The 14,463-nt window shown below is 40.1% G+C and overlaps 1 protein-coding gene across 2 annotated transcripts in view; it reads left to right on the top strand.

Annotated features, from left to right (window-relative positions):
• STAC3 (SH3 and cysteine rich domain 3) overlaps positions 1 to 14,463 on the top strand; it is a gene marked incomplete at its 5' end in the record, with an annotated part of 183,657 nt that overhangs the window by 94,658 nt on the left and 74,536 nt on the right. For both annotated transcript variants that reach the window (XM_082247152.1, XM_082247151.1), the window contains 2 exons: positions 7,447 to 7,544; positions 13,289 to 13,370. In XM_082247152.1, the coding sequence (XP_082103278.1) occupies positions 7,447 to 7,544; positions 13,289 to 13,370 (180 nt within the window). The remainder of the gene's footprint in view (positions 1 to 7,446; positions 7,545 to 13,288; positions 13,371 to 14,463) is intronic.

The raw sequence follows: 14,463 nt of genomic DNA, 5'->3' as shown, positions 1-14,463 counted from the left end.
CCCCTAACTTTGTATCCTGCAGAAATTTTTTTACCAGACAAAAAGTGAGAGAAACTCTACAACAGCAACACAGACAAAACCTGTGATTTTATCCTGAATGGGCAAATAAGTTTCCTTTTAACCTTGTAGACACATGCATAGTTTTGCCAAATTTTTTGGCATTTGGAAGAATTTTTTTTACTAGATGTGCCATCACAATTGTTACAATAACTTAAAACTAAACTCTTCCCTTTGCGGTGGAGCTCCCTCTACACAGCAAGGGTTTCAATTTAATTTTTTTTTTTTTGTAGGGGAACAATAAAAATACATTTTACGTACTTTATCCCTCACTCCTTCAGCAGACAGTATTCTCCTCTTCTCTGTGACACTCCAGGTTGTGGGTGGGCTCTCAGTATACTTACAATGCAAGACTACTAGTCCTAAACTGGATGTGATGAGGTCAAAGTGCAACTGACTGACAGAGCACTGAAAGGAAGCCGATTTGGGGACCTGGTCACACAGAGAGTAGGAAGTCTGCAAAAGTGAGGGATAAAATAAATAAAAGTTATTTTTTTATGATATCCTGGACTAAAAGAAAGATTTAACCTTTGCGGTCACAAATAGAGCTAATGCAATATTTGGGACTATGAGGAGTGATGATAGTTTTACTGTGTCCTGTACTTGGGTTGCCAATACTGTCTTAACTTTCTATGTTGCACCCACCAAAGAATTGTCTTCGAATCACAGTAACTGATGTCCACTTACAGGGATGCTGAGATTAGGACATGTAAAAGGACAACTAGAGTTTCCAGAGCAGTCTTCTTGTGTTACCTCTATATGCTGGAGACATATATTTAGCTTCGGGGTTAGGATTCCCACTCTAAATGCATTGACAAAACAAACGCCTTGGCTGCCCACTTTTCTGACAGAATTTGTAATGAAATTGAATTTGTTAGTTGTGGTCAGCTTGAAAAGAAACAACTTAGTATTTCAACCACTTTTTTAAGCACCACCATATCCTATAGACGCTTCTCTCTCTGCACAAAGTGGAGTGACATTAGTAGCACATGCCATTTTACAATTTGGTTGACTTTGCTACACAATTGATAATTCTTACTCTTCTCGACCAAGATTCACAGCAAACCTTTGTACTTAGTGGGATGTTAATTCTGCATAATACTTTATTTTTTCAGTGTTTTTCTTAGGTTTCTAGACAAGCTGATCATTGGGCCTGCTTTCCAGAAGCATTATAATTAGCTGACCTGCAGCCTTTTTCTTTTTTAATGCCCTCCTGGATCCTGGAGTGCATTTGCAAACTGCAATAAACTCTTCTGTTATAAAACTGAAATCAAACTTTTCTCACTTATTTCAGGACCTTGTGGATAGGAGATATATCCTAAAAAAATGTCAACAAAGTTTGGAATCTCCTATGCCCTGCTCCTTTCCCCATGCTGCTGCTCCCGTATATCAAATAGTGGCAATTTTGACAGCAAAGACTTGCTATATATCACATGAAGGGTTCTTCTGATCCTGATTCAGTTCTTCTGGTTCAGTTATCACTGAATAAACAGACTTAAAGTGGAAATGTGAAAAATGCTCTGGATCATAGGGGTATATAGGTACGAGAGCTGAAGTGGTTAAACTTTTGTATGGATGTTGTTGCTTATACATTTCTACTATTCTATTGAAATAAAATAATAATTTACCCAAAATTTGCAAATCAAACAGTCCACTTAACGTAAATATCTTGCTTACATGCAACCAATCTTCATTAGACTAATCTTACTAAGTTAGATCAAAAATATTATATGCCATAGCAATCACTATTTTCACTCATGTATTTGGTATTTTTAGCTCTCCTTGGCTCTTTTGGTTAAAAATAATTATTAAAGCTTTGCGAATTCAGCATTTTGTAATATTGTAGCCATTCTGTTACCTTTAGGTGCTTCTCAGAATGTTTTTTTTTTTTTACCTTAACACATTCTCTGCATTAATGTAAAAACACCCCACTAATTGTTTCCCCAGCCTTAAACACTTATCTACCTCCTCTCACTGATCCAGCGCTGTCCCAGCTGCAGCACCATTCTACCCTCTACCTAGTCTCACAGGAGACACTAATAGCAGTGGGACCAATAGGCTCCTGATGATGTGTGTCTATGGATGTACACAACCCGACCTAGGAGCACCTTTTGGGCTGCCCTCACCCAGGGATCAGGCCTCATTTCCGCTCCTTTGCCCTCTAAGTTCTAGAATTTTTCAGGAGTTTTAGAAGCCAGGGGGATTCAACAGAGACTCAACCCTTGGAGCTCTTCCAACCTAACTATGACCAATAGGCTCCTGGCTCCTCTGACTACAATCAGAACACAACTAAATTTACCTAATGTACAAGGGGAGTTCTACATTGATAATAACTGCACTTCTATTGCAACACTTCTGTTGTGTGTATTCTTTCTTTCTGAAATAATTGTTTTTATTGATATGCTCCAAAAACCTCCTAGAAATAGTCATGCTGAGTATCAGAGAAGTGATTCCAATCTCAGGACAGCCACTAAGTAGACACTAAAACTCTTACACAAATCCTGCTTTTCTCCTAACAGACAATGATAAGGATCAAGTTCATCGCTACCATAAGTTTGGGCTAAATCCCTAGGATTCATGAGTTTTGCAAGTTGCAAACTTTTGGCAGAAAATTTAGCAGGTTCACCACCAGAAATAAGGATCAGCCTATAACTGCCGTGCATAGCCTTTAGCCCTGGTCAGCTGAGTCACAGAAGCCAAAAATTAGAAGGAATAGATAACCCTGCCCCCTTTTTATAAAGGTGTGGGCTAATAGCAGCCATATTGTCAGTATGTATTGGAGCCTTTAGGAAGAGTTAACAATTCCGTGTAGACAGAAGAATTTTTCTTTGCTCATCCCTACTGACAGGAGCTTTGTCTAAAATATGCATGCTGCATCAATCTCCACACTGTCACAAACTTTTTTCTGACCATATTACCAAGTTGTGCGCTTGTGTGCAATATCCTTAGTGCTTCAAGTTTATCTCTTTTATACCCCTGTGAGGAGCGCAGAGGTGCACAATCCAAAAACACTGGTTCTAGGCAATCAATGCTGCAAAGATATGCTTCCCTTTTACATAAAAAATAATCACACAGGTGTTTAAAGCCTTCCTGGAGTGCATCACTGGAACTCCAACTTTTAAGTTAACTAAATCATGCAAGAAATTACATAAAGTAGAATTCCAACATAAACCTATCTAGTCTTAAAAAATGTCCCCTCTCCCTCCTTTTGCCTATACTGGTTAACCTGTGTAAAATAAATGCATGTACATTACCTATTTTCAGCCCTTTTCCAGTCTGGTCACGTGATCTGGCCCCCCCTGTGTCAGCCAGTGGTGGCTCTGGGTAATAGAGCTGACAATAGATGGGTCACTGGAGCCTATGGGTGACGTTGCCGAGCCTCACTGAGTGCTCGCTCCTCTCTCCTGCAGCTACTGCTGGCTGACACAGGGAATCACTTGACCAGACCAAAGGGGGCTGAAAAAATGTATCTACTTTTTATTTTAGGAGGTTAGCCAGCATAGGTGTTAGGAGGGTACAATTTTAAAGACTAGATAGGTTTATGATGGAATTTTATATTAATAAACATATAAACAGATAAAATGTTGACATTACACAACAATTTTGTAGCGTATTTTAACCCTCCAGTGTTTTTCCCCTTGTAACATAGTGTTATACCTTGTTCATCTCGCCAGTAGAGCCATCATTTTTTCACAAAAGATGCCCAAAGATGGATTATAATTCAGTAGGGACCAGTCTACTGGCTGATTGAAAAAAAAAAAAAGAACTGTCTATGGCCAGCTTAACTCTTAACAGGCCAAGCTGTCCAGCAAAAAAGACAGTTACATTTATATGATATCCCAGTCTCAGCTGCTAAATGGTTAAGACAGCGGGCGCACTGACCACAGCAGATTGGATGAAAGCATAGGTTGTCCGGCACCATGCAGATTTGGAATTTGGTGGGGAGCAGGAACTGGCAGGATAAATAGGTATTTATGAAACATTTGCTTACACCAGTATGAAAACCTTGCACAATTACATTTAGTATTACTATTTGGTTTAGCTACACAATAAAGTGGAACATTAGTCCGAAAACGAAATACTGCTAGATCACTTCAGGCTGGCCCCTTTTGCAGGTAAAGTTATGTAAAACATTAAAAATAAGTTCCTATACTGTTTAAAATTAAGTAATACACTGTTTCACCTGCTCTGCACATGCTCAGTCGCTCTCTATTGTAATGTAGAGTCTGATCTGCTGATTTACTGCTGCTCAGGAGCTCTGGGCTTCAGCAAAATGGCAGCCTCTAGCAAGAAAAAACAGGAACAAGACTAAAAACTGTTTTTATGCACATAAGTGATAATGTGGGCATACCTCTCTAGACCTATAGTACTATATTAAGATTGTTCTGCAGTCTAATTACTGTGGTCTAAATAATAACACCTCCCTTTTGACCAGGGTCAGTGGGGTTAACCTGTGGAGTAAAAATCAATATCTGAACTTGGCACAGCCATTGAAGAGGAGTGGACCAACATTCCACATGCCACAATCAACAACCTGATCAACTCTAAGCGAAGGAGATGTGTTGCACTGCCTGAGGCAAATGGTGATCACACCAGATACTGACTGGTTTTCAGGCCCCCCAATACAGTAAAACTGCACATTTTAGAGTGGTCTTTATTGTGGCCAGCCTAAGGCACACCTGTGCAATAATCATGCTGTCTAATAAGCATCTTGATATGCCATACCTGTGAGATGGATGGATTATCTCGACAAAGGAGAAGTGCTCACTAACACAGATTTTGCCAGATTTGTGAACAATATTTGATAGAAATAGGCTTTTTGTGTACATAGAAAAAGTTTTAGATCTTTGAGTTCAGCTCATGAAAAATGGCGGCAAAAACAAGTGTTGTGTTTATAATTTTGTTCAGTGTACTTAATAGAGGATATGGGGGTGCTTGATTCAGAAAACTTTGTTCTATCATTTGCCAACGTTGGTACTGAGGAACTTTCTTTCCTTGGAGCCACTGAAGGTTTTGTTTTGTGCACCAACATTGGTATATCGAAAAAAAAAAAAATCTCACAATAGTATACATAATATATACAGCTTTTTTAATTTATTGACCATATAAATCACCGTACATGTATTTTATTGCTGCTTGTGAGTGTTTCTAAACTATCAGATACCTTGCATTTGTTTATTAGTTATTCGCCATTTGATCCAAATTTGCATTAGTGCTTAGTGTGTATGTTCAGCTAAAATCTTTTTCTTTTAAAATAAATGGAGGAGGTGTTGGACGATTTTTACTGCTATTCTGAGCTTCATTAGAGAGATTTACTGTCTCCAACAGTAACATAGATAGAAATAAAAACATTTTTCTTCAGTAGATTAGGGGAAGGCTAAAACACCTGTCAGATTTTTATATTTCTGTCCGTGTCCCTGTTGCAGATTTTTACTCACCTTCTCTCTGGTGAAATCATTGCTCCAATGGAGCCTGTCTAGCAGTAAAATCCGATAAGAGTTCTCATCCTTTCCTACTTTATCCAAAGCTTGGCATACACAATCTATGGCTGTATGCTGTATGTTTCCTGTGTTAAGCCCCGTACACACGTACTGATCGTCGGCCGAACGATCGGCCGTCTTTTGTCCAGGGCTGTCGTGTCTGTTGAAAACTGCAAAAGACTGCACACGAATTTTGTCGGCCAACAACAGCCGACTGCAGAAGTGATGTCATGTGATGGTTAACTTTCCTTGTCTTTTTTCTTTTCTGAGCATGCCCAGTCTTGCTAATCTGCTGTCTGTCGGCCGAAATCTGTACTGACTGGCGAACAATCGGCCATTCTGGTGTTGGCCAACAAAAATTTTAACGCCTGCACGACAGATTCTGTTCGGCCGAAAATGCGCTGTCGGCTGTCGGAAGCATCATACTAACAAGCCTACAATCGGCCGATCGGTCGTCAGCCGAATATTTACGGCCGACAATCGGTACGTGTGTACGGGGCTTTAGACTGGGAATGGTTATGTTGGGTGTCCACTGATCAAAATTCAGCGAGTTCAGGCAGGAACAATTTCTGTCATAGAGACACAGTAGGAGATCTCTAAGAAGTAGGAAATCTCTCCATAGCAAGAGGATCTCCCCTCTTAAACAGCTGTCCCCAGATCAGGTCCCATTGGAACATTATCCTTTGCCTCCTATTCTTGCGACAACTCTTTTAGATTTCCCATCACTTTCTGTACTGGACACAATAGTCACCAGTATCAGTAGTGTGAGTGCATCTCTCCAGTAGGGACACTTACTGCAATAAATATCTAATACAGGATCTGACTTATTCTCATTCTGACTCAAACTTATAAAATAAACAAAAATGGTTTTAAGCATTTACGCCCCTCTAGTCTTATAGTACTATATCAACATTGTTCTGTAGTCTGATAATTGTACATTTTCTTCACAGAAAACTTGTATAGAAAGAAATATAGGGCTGCCATTGCTGATCTCATTTCTGTGAATTTTAGCTGCATGGAGGTCTCTGTCACCAGTGCTTTCTCAGTCATTGACCTGAAACAAGCACACAAATTACAAAGCGGAACTAATGGTCTGCATACGTCTTGCAGGTCTATGTCTTGGAGACAATTAAAGCCAGTAAGGGTCGCCAAGAAACTAGGAAGGAGTCAGCAATATCGGCCACTAAATTATTTCACTACAGACTTTCTGAAATATCTGCCCGGAGTTGAGTTTTAAAAATATTCTTTCACTGAAAAAACAAAGCTGCTTGCAGATATAACCAATTTAGAGGTGCTTTCACACACATGTATCAACTTGTATTGCCTTCTGCTATACCTGAATACTACATTGTTCTTAACATACAAAGCTCTGACATTGTTGGGCAATATTAAAGCCTGCATGCCACTTTCCATCCCCTCTCAACACTTCTATTGACCAATCACTGAAACAGGCTGCCTCATTAGTTTATAAAAATGTATTTGATGCAAGAGATAGCCAAGATCCTTTACAACTAGGAAGCACTGGAGATTTGCTCATTCGGAATGGCTCAGCACATGGTCATAACAGGATGCCTGAACTTTATACCTGCTATCACGTATAAACGATAACATTTACCCAATGTATGTCAGTAACAAGCAATTTTCAAAAGAACTTCTTCTGAGCAGTTGGAATGGTGGAGGGAGTAGGAGACAAATACGGGTAAAACAAATCTTGAGTGTGCTCCCTGAATCAAGCTGAAGGAGCAGGAATGTGTATGAGGCCTACTGCATGTGCAAGGTCTGCCTGCTCGACTGGTAGCACATCTTCACAGCAGTGCTGTTGAGGCTTAAAAAAACAATTAGTACTATATCATCTTGTACAGACATAAAAGTGACAATTCCACTTGTTTTATTCCATTTTCTTTCCTAGTAAACAACAAGTTTGGATTACGATGCAAGAACTGCAAAACTAACATTCACCATCATTGTCAGTCATACGTGGAATTCCAGAAATGTTTCGGCAAGATAGTAAGTTACTCTGTATATTGGGATATATTTCTAGCTCTGTGATTTTAGACTTGTTTTTAGTTAATACACATTAATTTATAGAAGTTACCTTTGTATAAAAACTAATTTTCATGCTTTTGTTTCAAAAAGAAGACTTAAATGTATTCTATGTATCTACTGTATAAGAGGATGTAAACAGTATCTAACTGTAGAAGTGTCAGCTGGGATCATTTTTAGCTAAAATACATCCTTTTATTCTACACTATATTAGCAAAAGTATTGGGACGGCTGCCTTTACACGCACATGAACTTTAATGGCATCCAAGTCTTATTCCGTAGGGTTCAATATTGTTTTTTTTTTTTTTTTTTAACAATATTTTTATTGAATTTTTAAAACACAGGAAACAGACAAAACATTAAAAACTGAACAGAGAAAAAGAAAACCCCTCAATCAGGAGACATTGTACACAGCATGACAGTCATGATCAGTCAGAGGAAAGCATTAATTACAAACAAAAGGCCAGTAGGGATAAATTATTCCTGAACACCCGGGGGAGTCAGAGTAAGGGGACTAGATATCCAGCTGCCCCAAAGTTTATCAAATAAGTGAGGACGACCCCTCAGTTCAAATGTGAGTTTATACAGAGGAGGCAGTTACTGATCAATTGGAGCCAAGTGGCCACAGCGGGTCCCGTGGATCCCTTCCAGTTGAGGAGTATAGTCTTTCTGGCATAAAAATATAGAATGTGAAGCAGTCGTTTCATATGCTTAGAGGCCATCAGGTCCCCAAACACACCCAGCAAACAGTTTTGGAGATGTAAAATGTTAGGGAATACCAAGGACAGTAGACAAAAAGGAGTCAATCTCAGACCAAAATGCAGACACTAGTGGACAGGACCAAAAACAATGAAGAATGGCTGGTTCCCACAAACGCAAAGGCGCAAACCCAATTTATGCAATCGATAGGGGGTGAAATGACTGTGATGGAACACTTTTATTAGAATAAGGTGGTCAATGGATGCCAGAACGGATTTGTGATAATTTTCGGAAAAAAACTGAGTCCAGTCGTCCTCGACAAGATCAATGCCCAAGGACAACCAACGAGCCTGCGCTCTCACAAATCCTGGGCTGGAATCAGTGCTTAGGAAGGAATAATACTGGGAGATCAACTTAGTAGTGGCAGGGTCCTTAAGTAACTTCTCCAGGGCAGCCATGTGCAAAGGGGTCGTGAGGGAGCCAAATTGAACCCACAGAGCATGCCTGACCTGTGGATAATATAACCAGGACACGGAAGGATGTCCAAAGGTCTCCCGAAGCTGCTGGAAGGATCTAAACCCCCCGGGCATCATATAAATGATTAAGATACTTGACACCCCTTGTAATCCAAAAGGAAGGATGTGGAATATTCAACAGTTCATGAAGCATAGGGTTGTGCCAAAGTGGGTTATTGGGGGAAGAGGTCCAATCCTCCCTAGAGAAGCGCCGGACCACTGTTTGGAAAAGGGATAAAGGGGTCTGCTACATCGAGGTGCCTGGGCATGACGGGAGTTGTCTGCGATATATAATATTATGCAGGGACTCCAGTGATGTGATGATAGCGACTTCGGTGGTAGTGCAGGCATTGTGAGAGTAATGGTGCAGCTAGTGATGTATCACTACCAGTTGAGATGCCAGGTAATAAAGGTAAAAGTCAGGGAAGGCAATGCCGGCTAAATGGGTGGGCAGCTTCAAAGTGGCCAGGGCTATGCTGAGAAACTGTCTATGCCACAAAAAGGAAGTACAGATGGAGTTAATGCGTTTAAAGAGGGACTTTGGGATTTTGCAGGGGGCGTTGGCCATACAAAAGTTTCGGAAGAAAAATCATTTTAATCATATTAACCCTGCCAATCCGGTTTAGTGGGAGGTCCAGGGTTCAATATTGAGTTGTGCCACCCTTTGCAGCTATAACAGCTTCAATTCTTCTGGGAGGAGGTTTAGGAATGTCTGCAGAAAGGTTTGAACAACATGACGGTGCCCCAATGAACTCTCCCCAGGCAGGAGCCCTGGGAGGAAAATAAACACAGAAGCGCACACTTCTTCACCGGACAGGCAGGAGAGTTTTCCAAAGGCACTTTATATCTTTCCCTTGCATGCACCAGTGACAATACATCTCCTAGCGATTGGCCAGAGAGACATAAATATTCATGACTTATTGGATGTTCTTGTACTTATGCCAGGTACACCCCCCAACAGCAGGCAAATGCAAACAATAAAACTAAGCTTATGTTAAGCCGGAAAAAGCAGAACTATCTATAACAGCTCAGACTGAGTACAGCCTAGCAGCAATCAGTTTAGACTATGGACTCCACTGGGTATCTGTGTAGGGACCCTGCCCTAAGCAGTGAAGTAGACTTTGCCCCAAAGTCTGGAAAACCTGGAAAATGCTCTCACACCTGAGAACTGGGTATCCTATGGTAAAAATAAAAGGAATGGGTTTACTAGGGAAAGGGAAAGCAGCAGTTACATTTACAGGTGGAATCCCACATAAAACACAAAAGTACAAGATAGCAATTATGTCTAACAAGAAATATAGAACAAATCTCACTAGGCCCAAATACCTGACAATGATAGATATTCTTTGAACCACATAGATTACATTTCAGTACCTCTACCACTAGCTAACTGAATAGTAGAGGCACCCATCACATAACACTACAAGTGCAATATTCCTTGATTGCAGATATACCCTCAGGTATTCCACCTGCAAAAGAAAAAACAAAGCAAGGCAGAAACAAAGGCTAAAATCCCATTCTCACTAAAATGACACTTCAGAGCATGGATTTTCAATTAGATGTTTCTTTCCTAAAAGTCCAGCCCTATTACTTGATCCCTACCTACGTGCAAAAAATTATAGCACTTCACCCTTTTTATTGCTTTTATGCAGCAGTTACAGGTTTTTTAAATGCATTGCCAGTAGTAATTACTGACTTGTGCACGAAGATTACTCCTGGGAAAAAAGTATCCCAACTAACATCTAAACATCTAACTAGACACAAAATGGATCAAATGGTCCCAAAAAAAGCCAACTTCAAACTTATGACAACTCAACAGCCCAGACATCGGCTAGTAATCCTCTTTAACGTGCAACTCAGCAACAAGCCAGCACAGCAGCAACTTCAAGGCAGGTAACAGAGCTACAACAGGAACAAGCAGCAGCTATGATGCTCTTCTTAACCTCCATAGGGCCTCTTTACACGAACATCCTAATGTCACAGAAACATGCTATTACTAATAGCAGGAGGCCCCTCTGGTTCTGACTTTGGTATGCAGTGCTGCAGGCCTTGACCTTGACTGTTTGAAGCCTGGGTGTGTCATGGCTTGTGTGTAGCAATTGCAGGACAGGTGCTCTCTATTGTCTCATATAATTTCACATCCAACATCTTCAGATAAGGGGAGACATTGGCAGTTGGCTGCTACAAATTGGTAATATTTGCTCCCCCCCCCCTCCCACACACACACATGCAGCTCTCTCTTCGCACTGTGGTTGCAGGATTGGTTTGCATAGTGGAATAGCTGCTCTTCCCAGCTTCCTTTCCAGTAATGTAGTCCTCCCAGATATTCAGTTGTTCAGATTTCCCCCCCAAAAGCCCACATTGTTAATTTTCTCTAGTTTGTTTTGCACCCTCTTACCACTCTGTGAAAGTAACAAAGGCCAGTGTTCAAACTGTCCAAAAAAATTAAAGCATTACTCCCTACTTTGTGTGGCACAATGGTCTTGTAAGAGTCTATGTGGGCTTTTGTAAACAATCATGCACACATTTTCCAAGATTTAATTCTTAATACTTGCAGGCAGTTGTGAAAGGTAAGCACAAATCTCACTAGACCTCACGTTGTATGGCATCAAGAATATAGCACCCTCTTACCCCCTGAAGGAAGTAAGGGATTCCCAGGTGGCTTGGTGGGTCATTTACCCCAGGGTGGAATCTTTGACTCTTTGTGAGGTGGAAGAACTTGGGTGCCAGTCACTTTAGGACATTTTAGAGAGTTTAATATAGGACCATTGAACTCAGGGAGAGAGGAATTAGGGCGTGGGATACCAAAAAAGATCAAAATGCAGACCCAATATCACCATTCACGTTCCATACAAAAAAATTACCTTTAAGCCAAACCAGCATTGCTATGTGTGTGGGTGGTTTTAGGCAAGTAAATGAAGGGGGAAACTTTACTTCCAAGATCCCATAGGGCACATGGACTTCATAGAGTACATGACCTCCAGCTAGGGAGAACACAGAGAGCCATCTGCAATGGAGATAGAAAATGTAAATAATAACTACAAACTACCGTCTTTCTGCTGATGATTACTCACCAATAGAGTTGAGCAGACACCTGGATGTCCGTGTTCGGCGGGTTCAGCCGAACTTGAAAAAAAAGTCCGGGTCCGTGTCCCGGACTTTTTTCTAACTTTAACCGGACACCGAACCCCATTGAAGTCAATGGGGACCTGAACTTTCAGGCACTAAAATGGCTCTAAAAAACAAATGGAAAAGGCTAGAGTGCTGCAAATGGCAGCAAAATGTAGTTTAGAGCATGGCAAGTGCTCTTAAAAAAATCCCCTTTAAATTTGTAATTTTTAAATAGCAGATTAGAACAGCACTCTGTAGTAAAATATAGCTGAACGCTGCACACAACAGACTGATAAAATATATTTTTTTTCTCCCTCCTCCTCCTCCTCCTCAGTGGGCTCAAGTGAGGGCAAAAAGATTGTTCACTGCACCACCCCCCACACAGCAAAATCAATGTAGATCGCTAACGGACGATTGTTCTGTCCTGTGTCTCCTCATCTCTCCCTGCCTAATCTCTCCAGCCTGTCCCTAAAATGCTCAAATATCTTTCCCTGCCTACACTCTGACCTGTCCCTGCATTCTTTTCAGCACAATGTTGTTTTACCCTGTCTATCCCTAATCAGCAGCAGCCAGCACCATTCTGTGTGCTCTCTCCCTACACTACAGCAGACTGACGCACCGCGCTGTGTCTCTCGAGCTTATAAAGACCTGGGTCACATGCTTCAGCTGGCCAATCACAGCTACTAATACATTATTAGGTATGGCTGTGATGGCGCACACCGTTAAACGCTTGTTGATTGGCTGTTGAAAGCCCGCCATTAAAAGCGCGCCATTACATACAAAGCAGGAAATAAAATTACCGAACACGGATTTTAAACCCGAACATACAGTAAAGTTTTCGGGTCCCTGTCCGGGTAACAAAAATTCAATTATCCGGTACGGACCCGAATAATACAGTCCGTGTTCGCTCAACACTACTCACCAACATCAGTGCAAATATTTAAATAGAAAAAATGATTTCTACAATTTGATACTGTTCTACACCACTATAATCTACCACAGTATGTGACACAATCACTTTGAGTCATTTTGATTATTTCTTTTGCCTTTCATTCCTGGCAACTATTTTCTTTGCTGGCATTGGATGAATGTACAGTTATTATAAGGAATTTGTCAAAATAACTATACCCATGTTAGAATCTTCAGATTGAAGCTGCTATCCTCTGGGCTGCATAGCAGTGTGCGGGGTGGTGACATCATCAACAGTGATAATAAATAGGTACAGCATCACTAAATTATAGGTAGTATGAGATCAGGGAGTCCGAGAATGGCAGCTGCTAACTAAGGCCTCTCACACAGGAACTGTGTCCCATGACAAATTCTGTTTAAGCTATGTTCTTTTATAGGTAATCTGTTTCTTATGTTTACTCATTTGTTTTACAGCCCCCAGGTTTTCGGCGTGCATACAGTTCTCCCCTGTACAGCAATCAACAATACGCCTGTGTAAAGGAATTGCTCCCTTTCTGTGAGTTTTATTACTTCTTACAGTTTATTAGATTTCAGGAAAAAAATTACTTCTGTGAAAAGCAGACTCATTATCATTCTTGGAATTCAAACTATTAATACAATTATATGAGTAACTTCTGATATTGTTTCAATAAGAATTGTTCATAAAAGTGAGTTCAGCACTGTTTTGAATATCTTCTAATTTAATTCATCTGCAAATTATTATTATTCATTTTATTCTGTCTTTCAGGGGATAAGGACTGTTATTTGTTACTAATACTGATGCTCTATCCACTAGGTGGCAGTTTGTACTTTCTTTTGAGGATGTACAGTATGTCCCTATATACCAGATATCTGAGATTGTTAAAATATAAAGATCGCGCATAAAGAATTAGAGATTAATGAATGTTGAGAATTACTGATTGGATGCTTAAGCCTACATGATATACAATTACTTTCACTTTTGTGATGATTGCCCAAGCTTTCCAAGTCATCCTGTTATTACTAGTATTATTCTTTTGTTAAATTGCAAAGCATTTTTATGAGAAATCAAAATCATCTTGGGGGTCAGATGAGTTCAAATCTAAATTTTAATGCTACATTTATTTAGAAATCTGTAAACTTTATTTATTACTGCATCACGAATGACAATTTAATTTTATCCTTTACTGTGTTTGGAATTTTGGAACTAAAACTGTATACTGAAGTGTAAGCTTGAGAAAATAAACCCGGTTTAAATACAAAATGTGAACATTTGAATATTCTTTGAGATATTTAACGGTCTCTCCAATATCAATAAAGAGACAGCTCCCAATATTCCACTCCACTCAACAAAGTCACATACAAAGGAATGGCAGGTCTCATTCTAAAATGCGTAAATTACTTTTCAAAAAAAAATTGTTGTACAAACTAGACAATATAGTGCAATTTTGTGTAGCTAAGGCAGTTAGGCCTACATTGCCTATAACTGGTAAACCGTTATAGAGAGAAACGAGAGAGGAATTATCAGCTCTCTGTCTGTGACAATCTTGTTGATTCAGGTTTTTCTTTTACCTTAGGACAAACACAATCGGTGATAGAGAAAAAGGGGGGCAGATGAGGGTTAGGTCTGG

Source organism: Pelophylax lessonae, assembly GCF_965119305.1.
Source record: "Pelophylax lessonae genome assembly, chromosome: 2".
In the NCBI taxonomy this organism is placed as follows: Eukaryota; Metazoa; Chordata; class Amphibia; order Anura; family Ranidae; genus Pelophylax; species Pelophylax lessonae.
Note: the sequence above shows the minus strand (reverse complement) of the source record. Positions and strands in the feature narration are given on the sequence as shown.